Raw genomic sequence first — 13,424 nt, 5'->3', positions numbered from 1 at the left:
CAGACAAGCCTACATAACTCCAAATAGACTGGAACATCAAAGAATTTTCTCCCGTCACATAATAATCAAAACACCAAGTGCACTAAACAAAGAAAGAATATTAAAAGCAGTAAGGGAAAAAGGTCAAGTAACTTATAAAGGCAGACCTATCAGAATTACACCGGACTTCTCACCAGAGAAAGCTAGAAGATCCTGGGCAGATGTCATACAGACCCTAAGAGAACATAAATGCCAGCCCAGGCTACTATACCCAGCCAAACTCTCAATTACCACAGATGGAGAAACCAAGATATTCCATGACAAAACCAAATTTACACAGTATCTTTCCAAAAATCCAGCCCTACAAAGGATAACAGATGGAAAACACCAACACAAGGAGGGAAACTACACCCTAGAAAAAGCTAGAAAGTAATCTTTCAACAAACCCAAAAGAAGATAGCCACACAAACATAATATACCTCTAACAACAAAAACAAGAGGAAGTAACAATCACTTTTCCTTAATATCTCTTAACATCAATGAACTCAATTCCCCAAAAGACATAGACTAACAGACTGGATACATAAATGGGACCCAGCATTTTTGCTGCATACAAGAAACAAAGTAACAAAGGCAGACACTACCTCAGAGTAAAAGTCTGGAAAACAATTTTCCAAGCAAATGGTCCCAAGAAACAAGCTGGAGTAGCCATTCTAATACTGAATAAAATCAACTTCCAACCAAAAGTTATCAAAAAGGATAAGGAAGGACACTTCATACTGATCAAAGGAAAAAATCTACCATGAAGAACTCTCAATTCTGAACATCTATGCTCCAAATGCAAGGCACCCACATTCATAAAAGAAACTTTACTAAAGCTCAAAGCACAAATCACATCCCACATAATTGAGAGACTTCAACACCCCACTCTCAGCAACGGACAGATCACGGAAACAGAAACTAAACAGAAACACAGTGAAACTAACAGAAGTTATGAACCAAATGGATCTAGCAGATATTTATAGACTATTTCATCCTAAAGCAAAAGAATATACCTTCTTCTCAGCACCTCACGGTACCTTCTCCAAAACTGACCATATAATTGGTCACAAAACAGGCCTCAACAGATACAAGAAGATTGAAATAATCCCATGCACCCTAGGAGATCACCATGGACTAAGGCTGGTCTTAAATACTAACAAAAACAACGGAAGCACACATACACATGGAAGTTCTACTCAATGATAACTGGTCAAGGAAGAAATAAAGAAAGAAATTAAAGGCTTTTTAGAATTTATTGAAAATGAAGACACATCATACCAAAACTTATGGGACACAATGAAAGCAGTGGTAGGAGGAAAACTCATAGCTCTAAGTGCCTCAAAAAAGAAACTGGAGAGAGCACACACTATCAGTGTGACAGCACACCTGAAAGCTCTAGAACAAAAAGAAGCAAATACACCTAAGAGGAGTAGACAGCAGGAAAAAAACCAAACCAAATAGAAACAAAGAGAACTATACAAAGAATCAACAAAACCAGGAGCTGGTTCTTTGAGAAAACCAACAAGATAGATAAACCCTTAGCCAGACTAACAGAGACCACATCCAAATTAACAGAATCAGAAATGAAAAGGAAGACATACCAATGAAGTATATCTTAAGATAACTATTCTGTTTGCTGATTTTCAACACTTGAAAACATTAAAATCATGTTCTACAAAAAAAAAGAAAAGAAAAAAGAAAAAAGGAATATTAAGTATGAATAAAGGATGATCCCTTGCTTTTAAAAGATCAGTGTTTATTGAACAAAATTAATTCAGTGGGTGGAGTTAGAGAGGTAGGTCTTTCTGTTTTGACTCCAGAGGCTCATGCTGCGGTCTAGGGGTGACCTTGAACTCATGACCCTCCTGGACGCTAAGATTATAATTACTCTATCAGTACGAGCTGGGTGGATTTCTCTTACCAGTAGCTTAGTGTTTCCTTAGTTTGGGTTTGTACTCACCTCAACAGAGATAAATATGTTTAGTCAATAACATAAAGTTGCTTAAAATTATCTTATCAAAAACCAGGCCTCAGCTAGGCAGTGGTAGGGCACACCCTTAATGCCAGCGCTCTGGAGGCAGAGCAAGAGGTTCTCTGAGTTTGATGCCAGCCTGGTTTATAGAGTGAGTTCCAGGACAGCCAGAGCCACACAGAGAAACCCTGTCTTGAGTCTCTGTATCTCACTAATGAAAACCACAGTGCCACAAAACAAAGCAAAGGTGATGAGTGCAACTCACCAAGTGAGATGGGAACACTTGTATCTGGAAACTAGTAAAAATTTGTAATTTTTATAAATTCATTTCTGGGAGTTTCTGTGGGTACTGGATTTTGTGGTAGTATTGTCTTTTTTTTTAATTAAACATAAATTTTTATTGGCACATACTATTTCACATATTGATGCATTTTATAAAGACATTTTCATACAATTAATTATATCATGTACTTTGGCCACTACCCCCATGCCTTTTAGTAGTTAACGACAGGGTCTTGTTCGGTATCAGGCTCAGGATCCTTCTGCCTGTGTCCAAATGCAGGGATTAAGGTAAGCACTATATGCTAAACTTGTAGGTCATTTAAAAAAATTATACACAAACATTAAGATGGGTAAATCTGGCTAGGCAAGATGGTGCATACTTTTAATTCCAGCACTCAAGAGACAAAGGCAGGTAGATTTGAGTTTAAGGTTGGCTTGGTCTACATAGCAAGTTCCAGGCCAGCCATGGTTATATAGTGAGATGCTGTCTCAAACAAACAAAATCAGGGGCTGGAGAGATGGTTTAGCAGTTAAGAGCACTGACTACTCTTCTAGAGGTCCTAAGTTTAATTCTCAGCAACCACATGGTGGCTCACAACCATCTGTATATGGGATCTGATGCCCTCTCCTGGTGTGTCTGTAGATAACTACAGTGCACATACCTAAAATAAATAAATCTTCAAAAAAAAGCAAACAAATAAACAAAATAAGAAACAAGATCAAAGATGTGTAACTCTAAGAACTGAAATCTAAGCATGTGTTGTTTGTCCTGCATGTTCCAAGAGTTAAGGGACTCTGTAGGAGGCCTGGACTCTATCTAGCTCAACCAATCCTAGCCTGATTAACATGCCTAATACTTAACATAGATTTTTTATGGTCACTTAAGGAACTTTCAGATTCAGGATATTTGATATCTAGAACTATATTGCTAGAGTAATAAACGATACAAAGATCATACTGAAAATGGAAGCTCAGAGAGATTAAACAGCTTAGTACCCTAAGAAGACAGAAACTCAAAACCAAGAGTCTCTGACTCCATGCCTACTCGTTGAATGAATAGTCAATAACTATAACACAATTTTATTAATCTGTTCCTCTGAAAGAAAAATAGGAAGATACAATTTATTCCCTGGTACTTGAAAAGTGAAATGAAATATTACATATAAAGTCTCCCTTCAGTATTAACAAGGGACTAGTTCCAGAATTCTTCAGATACCCAAATCCAGGGAGACTGAAATGATGCCATGTAAGATATCAAAGACATCAAAGTCTATGGACATCATCTATGTATTTTTGTTGTTGCTGCTAAGAAAGGGTCTTATGTAGCCTAGGTTGGCCTTGAACTCCCTGTTTGCTGAGGCTAATCTTCCCACATGCTAGGATTACAAGAACGTACTACCCTACCCAGCAGGGTTTGTTTGAGAAAAGATTATCTATGTGTGTAAATTCCTGGGTTCAAGACATCCTCCTGCTTAAGCCTTCTGATGGGGCAAAGGGGGTGAAATACAGACACATGTCACCAACACTGATGATTCTGCCCATGTACATTATCATCTCTAAATCATTGCCTAATGTAATATGCAGGGCATGGAATGACTTGCTATGCTACATTCTTTAGTGAATAATGATGAGAAAAAAGTGTAAATGTTTAGCACAGGTGCATCTTTTTTTCCCCCTGAATACTTTCCATCCACATTGATTGACTCCATGGAAACAAAGGGCCAGCTATATAGACATATATGTAACAAATTAAAATTTCTAGTATGACTGAAACAACAGTTTGCCTCTGAAAAAAATAGAAAATCTAGAAATCAGCCTAGTTATTATGACTGACATAACCAGAGAGTATGACAGAGACTGCAACGCATCACTTCATCACTTCTGACTCCTTTGGAGAGAAATGACATCTTTATGCTATTTAGGTTTCCCATTTACTTGGAATCCTGAAAGGACATTTTTTTCCATTAATTTATTAATTTATCTGTTAGCAAATATAGACTCAAGTCTTTTGCCATGTAATTTAACTAATATTTTATGTATTTAAAATATTGTACATACTACAGTATTTACAAAAATAAGTTAGAATTAAGGAACAGGTCACAGAGAAATAGGTCCTGCAAATAGTAACTTAGCTCTCAATCAAAGCACACCATTCATTACCGTCTCTTCAAATACACCCCTGCACCCACCATCACTAGCCGGCTCAAGCTCCAACCTCAACAGCAGCAGTAGCAACTCCATGCTCCTACTCTGCTATTTCAGGAGAGAGAGGCTTTCCTTCCAAGGACCACCAACTCCAACAGAAAATCAATTGTGTATATGCGAAAGAAAAGCCAACTTTGATTTGTTGTTAAGTCTTGTTAGAATACCACATAAAATACCTTTAATGAAAACTTAAAATAGGAAAATCAAGGCTTTCGTTCACACCTAACAAACATTTATTTCCATATCAAAAGCAATTAACTGAGTTAGGAGAAAAAGTTACCAGAGAGAGAAAACAGATGGTGAAATGAAAACTCTTTCATATTCTTCACTGCCAGCATCCTCCTCCTCCAAGTGGCCTACCCATGGCACAAGACTGCACTCAACCTCTGCCACCTGGCCACAGCTCACCTGCCACACCCTTAGCATCCTTTCCCTGTGCCAGTCCTCCTAGAGATGAACACTGAACTGAGCGTGCTCTTGGAAGGTACGCTTAGTGTGACTGTTGGTCTCTCTGCAGTATTAGCCTATGTTTAAGCAACGAGGTTAGAGCTGTTGTTCAAATATCCTTCAGTGTCCAAGTCTTCAACCTAATAGCCAGACTAAGCACCCTGGAATGTCACAAAGGTCTTCCTGATGATTTTACATGGAGGAAAGCAGAAATCTTTCATTTTAATAATTTCTAATAAAGCCTTAAAGTTATATTAAATTGTCTTTTCTGAACATGATACATATTTAATATACCATACCAATGCCTGGCTATATCTGCTTTTAGAAATCACACAGTCATTTGTTGATCTAGTTTAGTCTAGAAAATTGCAAAGCAAGTTCATCTGAACTGTGGTCTCAGCAAAATCTGAGAGGCTCCAAACCAAGGCCTGGGAAGTTCTCTCCTGAGTGAAGTCAGGACCATCACAGCATCTTTACTGGGATAGCTATCTCAACTTCTGGAAGACTTTTCAATTGAATTCCTACACTTAAGACTGTTCCACACAATTGGGAGTGCCAAGTAGACAGATGATCTTACACAGCATGTGCGATGACACTAAGGGAGTCGTAGACTAGAAGATCCTGAAGTACTGTCATCATGCAGCAAAGCCAACCCCTCTTTACACTTATAAAGGGAGATGAAGCAAATGTCCAGGTGACCTGCTACAAGTCAGAAATCTCTTCAGTGGCAGAGCTAACGTTAGCGTTCAAGCCATTCAAACCACTCAACTTCAACTGGGGGCCTGCCAGGGATAGTGGCAATATTTGGCTCTCTGGAAACATTTCACTGAGTTTTTGGTTTCTAGGAGGTAGAGGTCAGGATGTTACTAACTATCCACGAAATAGGGAACATCAGGGCCAGGATGCTGAGCATACACAAACAGGAACAGCCTCTCCTGACAAAGAGCTGCCTGGGCTACAATGTTAATAGTGCACAGTTGCAAGAGACTGACTTTGACTACACTTTGTGGGATCTATATAACCAATTCATATTTGATATAAGCATTCTGAGGCTAGGCAATTTAAGAATAAAATTTACTTGATTATTTTTTTTCTGTGATGTACTATGACACAAGAATAAAACATACTTACCAGGATCCAAATCCCAAGGGTCTCCGTTCATAATCTGGCAGATCTGGAGCAATCTTACAAGCTTGTATGTTCAGGTATTTAAATATATGGATTTTGCCTTTTATACATATCTAAATAAAATGACAAATGCAGCCAAATTACTATTCATCCGAAATACAGGTGTTCTTTTGAAAAATATTGCTATTATCTCATGTGTATGGCTGTTTTGCTAGCATGCATGTCTGTGTACCATGTGCATGCCTGGTACCCACAGAGGCCAGAAGAGAATATTAGATCCCCTTGAACTAGAGTTCCAAACAGTTGTAAGCAGCTCTTTGGATGCTGGGTCACTAGTGGGACTAGGTCCCCTGGAAAAACAGTCAGTGTTCTTAACTGATGAACCACCTCTCCAGCCCCCGAGATGTTCTCTCTCTCTCTCTCTCTCTCTCTCTCTCTCTCTCTCTCTCTCTCTCTCCCTCCCTCCCTCCCTCCCTCTCTATCATAGTTAGTTTTTGGTATAACATAACTTGGATTTTTAAGACATCTCTATTAAACACACACTGGTTAGTTGTACACAGCCAAGCTTTCTCTCTAGGTATTAATCATGTACAATTACATTTTACATGCTGATCTCTGTAGGAAAGAACTAGCAATGATAAAATGGTGAAATTTAAATACATACAATTTTTGATGTATCCTGTCTCATGAGTCAAACAAATTCTTTAGGCTGATGAAATGCTTTATAATTTTGAGACTAAAATGCGTATGTGTTAAAGCTTAGTTGTCAGCCGTCTTCTAAGCAGTGACTGGCTCAAGTGGGCTCTAAAGTAATCAATGAATGATACAGACTGACTTACTTCATGGCTATAGGGCCCGTCAGGATCCTGCGCTTGGCTGCAGGAAGACAGCACTGGGCAGCCTCTGAAGAGGGTATCTATTCCCTGAAGCCCTCCTGCCTGCCTCTGTTCCGTGGCTGCTGTGAAGTGAGCTGCCTCCTCTAACATATGCTCCTGTTGCCATGGTACCATGGCTCACCACTGGTCCGTAGCAATGGAGCTCAATGGCTGAAACCTCTGAAACCAGGAGCCTTACTTACTTCTTTTAACTTACTTTCTCTCAAGTATTTAGTCATTGATTAACAACTGACTAATACGAAACCTTGGTGTAGCTATGAAGTACTTTTACAGACTTTATAAAGACCATCATAAGCCTACACAGTGAGGGTTCCCTGGAACCCATATAAAGGTAGAGAACCTCTGAATTCCACATGTCAGAGCACATGTGCACAGATTCGATGGAAAAAATAACTTTTAAGAATGTTCAAAGTGAAAATTATGGGAGTGGCAAATATTTTATGGCTTTCAGGATCTAATCTGCCTCTGAGTTACTAGTTTTATTTCAGTTACTCACAGACAAGTGAGCCACCTGGTTAACTGAGGAGCTCAGCACTACAGGGAAGAGGGAGCACAGAAACAAGGGCGACACGAATGCATGGGTAACTTTCAGTTGGGAAGGCTGTGGTCTAGGCCATTTATGTTCCCCAACTCAAGCTTTAATAGGAGAAAAATACAAAAAAAAAATGAACTCAAATCTTATTAGAAAACTAGCTTCTTTATTGTTGTTGTTTTGCTTTTGTTATTGTTGTTTTCCAAGCCAGAGTTTCTCTGTACAGCCCTGGTTGTCTTGGAACTAGAAATCTACTTGCTCTGCCTCCAAGAGCCACCACCACCTGGCCAGAAAACAAACTTTTGAGAAATTCAACTTAAAGTGCTTAAGGACTGGGGAGAAAGAGAGAGCACAGTCAGCGAAGTGGCTGGCTTGTGCGAGCATGAGGACCTGTGCTTGGGTCTTCAGGACCCACAGACACGCAGCAGACACTGGGGAGGTGGACTCGGGAGGATCTCAGGCTTGCTGGCTGCTCAGGCTAGCTGAGTCGCTGAACTCCAAGTTCAGTGAGAGATCAGTGAGAGTGCAGTGGTCTTGGAGTGCCGTCTCCAAAAGCAAACAAACAAACAAGAGTGAGGCAGAGGAAGACACCTATCGGCAACCTTTGGTGCACATAGAGACAAACACACACGCAGACACACCGAAGTAATGAAAGGAAAATGCTTTTGGAAACGTCAAAATCTCTCTTCCATCCCTGTATTAAGGGAGTGTGTGGTGGCGGCAGCAGCAGTGGTATTGGTGAATGGCAAGACAGACACAGAGCCTACACAGAGAATTTCCTTTAGCTTTCCAGCAGAAGCTGCCTTCGGCAGACTTACCTGTGCAGGGGGCGACTGAAGCGGGTTGTTGTCCAAGGTGATCACCTGGAGGTGCCGGAGGTTCCGGTAACAAACAGGGATCACTGTGATTTTATTGCACGAGAAGTCGAGCCGTATCAAAGGCACCTCTGCCAGCTCTGCATGGAGGTACAGTGGAAGGAACAATCACTGATATTGTGAAATGAGTTTTTACACATGATTCCAGTTAAATGTGGTGAATATGAAAAATCATTTACCTTTATTCTTAGGAACTAACAAAGTATTAAATAAAATCTGATTGCTTAGAGACAGCAATACTACCAAAAACCAAGCAGTTTGACTCTTTCCCTGTTCCCAGGATTACTTAGCTCTCAGAAATTAGATACCATTAAAAATATGTAAATAAGAGGAGGATACTTGGAGTCTTTATAAGCAGCTAAAGTTACACAGAAGATGCCTGTGTCCACAGTTCCAAATCACTCAGATGGGCACTCACAGTCACACCACAGGAACCAGAAAGTTATCCTCTACTGAAATCATCCCGACAGGCTCTGGACGTAGGGAGTGAGGCCATGTCAACAGTTGGAGACGGAGGATGCAAACATAAAGACCTGGCAACTCCACCTTTTCCACCTGCCTGCCTCAGCCCACTCCTGAGGCCAGCAATCAGAAATGCACACAACCGTAAACAAGAGATACCAGACACATGTTTCTTTGAAGAAACTACACAGTCTCATGTAAAAGGTCTTTAGATACCAACATGGCGCTTCCCTCAGTAAAATGCTTAATTAGCCTCTTGCTTAATTACCCTTCAACAAGTTCTGCCCAATGTACTCAAAACTTCTGGGATGCTGTATGCAAATTGTACAGGACCCAGACACTGAGAAGTCTCCGTCAGCATGTAAGACAACAACAGAAAGGAGCTAACCAATAAAAGAAAAAGAAAGAACAAGTGAGTACACAGGAACAGAAGGAAGCTTGAAAAACCATATGATATGCAGTCACTAAAACAGAATTTTTTCTAAAAACTCATACATAGCAAGCATTTTATAATGGTAGAAACTGAAATTCCGAATGCATTTCAGAAATTAAAAAATTCAAGAAATGTTTGAATTATTTTACTCTAGAGTAACACAAAATGGTTCAGAAAGGAATAATAAGAAAAATCAAAGAATCCAAGATTTAGTCACAATATTCAGTTTTAAAAATGAAACACAAAAACCAGAAAAGCAATTATCAAAAAGAGGGAGGAGGGCCAGCAAGATGACTCAGTAAGCAGGCGTGGTGGCACATGGGAGGACTTGGGAACACTTGGGAGGCAGAAGCTGGTGGATCCCTGAGTTTGATACCAGCCCTGTTTACACAGAGAGCTCCAGGACAGCCAGGGCTATACAGGGAGCACAGGGAGACTTGCCTTCTTCAAAGGAAAAAAGGACTCAGTAGATAAAAACTCAGCAGAAAAAAGGTGCTGGCTGCGGAGTCTGAAGGGGTTAACCCTTCTACACGGAAGAAGGAAGACAAAAGTTGTTGTCTGACCACGTACTGCATGGTGGCACATGCACACAGACCCAAATAAGTAAATAAATAAATAAATAAATGTAAGATGGGGGAGAGGCGAAACAATGATGTCAAGACCACAGTCTGAAGAGGCCTCATGTAACCAGCATGCAGAGTTAGCCCACATTACAGTAGTTAGTGAGCAGGAAAAGAGGCAAGCTCTTCAAGTCTTCCATGAAATGGCTGGCCATACTTTCAGCTACCAGGTCTCAACCCCAAGTCAGCTAGGTGCAGCACCTGTGAACACACTCAGGAGGCTAAGGCAGGAGAACCGCCAGAAGCCTGGGCTATTACAGTGTGAGTTCCAGGCTAGCCACAACTATATAGCAAGACTATGCCTCCAGCCCCTCCACATACACACACAAACACTTTCCTTCCCAAACCACCATTTTAAAACAGTCAAGAGATACTAGAGGACATAGCCAACAAACCTAATAAAAGTGCTCCTGCCCACTGAAAACTAAATATTGGAAATGGGGTGGGGGTGGAGATCGCATGAGGAAAAAATATTAACAATTACTCTGAGCTTTTAAATATCTCTCAGTGATATTTACTGAAAATTAATTAAAAATGAGAATGGTTATGGAACAAAAGATACATCACTAACTAAAAATGCAATGTCATAGATTACTAGTTAATGTTCAAATAAACTTCTTGCCATCTCAGGCTAGTTAACACGCTGATTACAAACCATGCAATTAAACATCTAAAACTGTAATTCATATTTAAAACGGTTTATAATAGAGAAAAATTAGATAATTATTACAATGTACTTGTCATCAAAACCTCCATGTTGCCAGGCATGGTGGCACTATCCCAGCACTCAAAAGGCAGAAGCCGGAGTGATATGAAACTGAGGCTAGCCTAGGCTACACTATCAGGGGGAAAAAACCCAAACACACACATACCGAAGCCCAAACTTCAATATTTTCATCAATATTTCACCCTATGCCATGAGCAAGCCTTGAGGATGGTGACTAGGCCCTGATTAAAGGCATGGCCCTAGAGAGAGTGTCAGACCTGGCACTGTAAGTGGGTTGGTGGGTGTAATCCCAGCCACTCAGGAGTTGAGACATGGGACTGAAAATTTCAGGATAGCCAAAGCAAGGTGAACTGTTTCGAATGCAAATAAAATAAGAAAAATTGGGATGGGAGCGCAGCTTAGCAATAGCAACCTGCCTACTGTGCACGAGGCTCCTGCTCAGTTTTCAGTCCCTAGGCTACACTCCACTGAAACTTGAATGTTGGGATCGAGGTAGGAGGGAGGGCGGGGGAGGCAGAGAAATGAAAGTGTGGGATTATTAAGACAATGCTCATCATTCCTGCTTTCCCATCCTGAGTTGATGGTAAATACCAAGAGGCAATGGAGGAAAGGCCTGCAGGCAACTGGGTGGGTGTGAAGGCTACCAGACAAGTTCTGTGACAGCATGGGGGCGCCATCTTGAGTGATGGTGCGTGTACAGAGGGGAACCGAGGAAAGCCTGTTCTAATGTGTCAGACGTAGGTTACAACTAATCATTTCACGCCATCAAACTGGAATAGACGGTTGTTTTGGTTTTTTTTTGGGGGGGGGGTGGTTTAGAGCTTTATTGTAGAAAGGCAGGGAGAAAGGAGAGAAGGTAGAAAGAGGGAGAGGCCGGCCATGGCCACGTGGAGTGGAGAGAAGGGGGAAGGGAAAGAGTGGAGGGCTAGAGGGTAAGGAAGGTGAGGGCTAAAGAGAGACAAACGATTGGATTTTGCAGTAAAAGCAAAAGCATCATTATTTAACATTTATTATAAACTCTGTCACGGCTTATAGAACCTAGAGCTTTGTTATGGAGATGCTGCTGTTGTGTTTCCTTCTTTGTTTACTTCGGGACACGGTCTCTCTAGTGAAGCAGGCCTCATACTCACTCCAGTCCACCCTGCCAGTGCTGAAGTACGGCCTATGCCATCATACAAGACTCTTCCTATTTTTTTTATGGTGATTTTTATTTTGGAAATTTTCTTATATAAACGAACTGTCATGTGCCTGTCACATGCAACCGCAATGATCGGCTCCTGGTGATTCTTACACATGGAAGCTCATTTATGTAAGAAATTTTATATTACTAAACTATATTAATATAGTTTGCATTTAATTAAAATGGTTCTCATTTTCTTTTTGTTGTTTTGTCTTTTTTTTTTTTTTCCAGAGCTGGGGACCGAACCCAAGGCCTTGTGCTTGCTAGGCAAGCGCTCTACCACTGAGCTAAATCACCAACATTTTCAGTCTTTCCTTTGTGAACACTTGATGCATTACAATTTGTCTAATCATCCTGCCACTCAAATCCACATGATGGACAGCCTGTCTTCGCCTGCAGACTCGCTTCGATTGTTACTGTGAACCACCTTCACACGCTTCAGCAGACGGAACGTTTCCAGGGAGGGATAAAATTACGTTCAACTCCAACTCCACCGATCCTACTTAATTTCCACAGCGCATTTATAAAGCGGACTAAGGCATCACACCAGACACCCCTTCATCAAGCACACTACACTTCTCCCCACCGTTGTGCCTGGTTAAATTCACACCGACACTGCCATGAAGGATCAACTGCATAGCTCAGGAGTCAAGAGGATGGAAAATGGAATCACTGAGCAAGGGTTACCAACATTTTTCTCTCAAGGTTTTGTTGTTTTGCCGGTGTTGAGGATTGAACCTCCAGGCTTGACTGCTAGCCAAGCGCTGCACCACTGAAGTACATGGCCTCTCCCTCTTTTGTCTTTGTCTGTCTCCCTCTTGTCTCTCTCTGAAGACAGGCAGGGTCTTGATGTGTTGCCCATGCTGGCTTCAGTCTCATGACTCCCCTCTCTGTAACTCTGACCTTCAGACAGGGTTACGCAGCCGGCCTGTATGGTGATCCTCCTGCCTTGCTTAATAATCTCTTGAGTAGCTGGGATAACAGGCCCATGCCAGGAGCCCAGATCTTCATAGTTTTCTAAAGTGCATGATCGAGTAGATGGTGCTAGCTAAATAAGTCATTAGAGCTTAAGTACTGGCTCTAACTTGTACATAGTCTTGGCTTCTGCCCATCAGTCTGAGAGACCTTTAAAATAAAAAAACAAATACCAACAGAACAATTATTTCATAGTTTCTTACCTTCAGGCAAGCGTAGAAGATGATTTCTTCTTACATTGAAGTCTCTCAAGGCTTCCAGATTACCAATTTGGGAAGGCACAGTTTGAATTTCATTGCAGCTTACATCCTATTTCAAAGAGTACAAAAGCAAGATTATTTTAATCATAAACTTACCTGCTTTAAACTATTACAAAATGAGATTAGATAATTTTCCTGGTATGTGTGCGTGTGTGTGTATGAAATCATCTTGTACCTGAAAATAACTCAGTTTGTACTCTCTTTATTTTAATTTATAGGCTTTTTAATCCATTCTATATATTTTATATAGGCTTATAAACATTTTTTAAATTAAAATTATATGGCTTAAGATATTAGTAGAAAGCCTAGAATACTAGATTAAATAAAAATGTTGGTAAAAGGTAAAGCAGAAAAAGTATATTTTATGTTATACTATTCTAATTAAAATTTTTTTTTTTTTTTTTTTTTT

General features: G+C 40.5%; 1 protein-coding gene across 8 annotated transcripts in view; it reads right to left on the bottom strand.

Annotated features, from left to right (window-relative positions):
* The window catches only part of Lrch3 (leucine rich repeats and calponin homology domain containing 3), a 111,886-nt gene that overhangs the window by 48,404 nt on the left and 50,058 nt on the right, over positions 1–13,424 (bottom strand). For all 8 annotated transcript variants that reach the window (XM_021185081.2, XM_029470291.1, XM_029470292.1 and 5 more), the window contains exons 4-6: positions 12,959–13,064; positions 8,302–8,438; positions 6,059–6,168 (exon numbers count right to left, since the gene is read on the bottom strand). In XM_021185081.2, the coding sequence (XP_021040740.1) occupies positions 6,059–6,168; positions 8,302–8,438; positions 12,959–13,064 (353 nt within the window). The remainder of the gene's footprint in view (positions 1–6,058; positions 6,169–8,301; positions 8,439–12,958; positions 13,065–13,424) is intronic.

The sequence above is a fragment of the Mus caroli genome, chromosome 16 (genome assembly GCF_900094665.2).
Source record: "Mus caroli chromosome 16, CAROLI_EIJ_v1.1, whole genome shotgun sequence".
Classification (NCBI taxonomy): Eukaryota; Metazoa; Chordata; class Mammalia; order Rodentia; family Muridae; genus Mus; species Mus caroli.
Note: the sequence above shows the minus strand (reverse complement) of the source record. Positions and strands in the feature narration are given on the sequence as shown.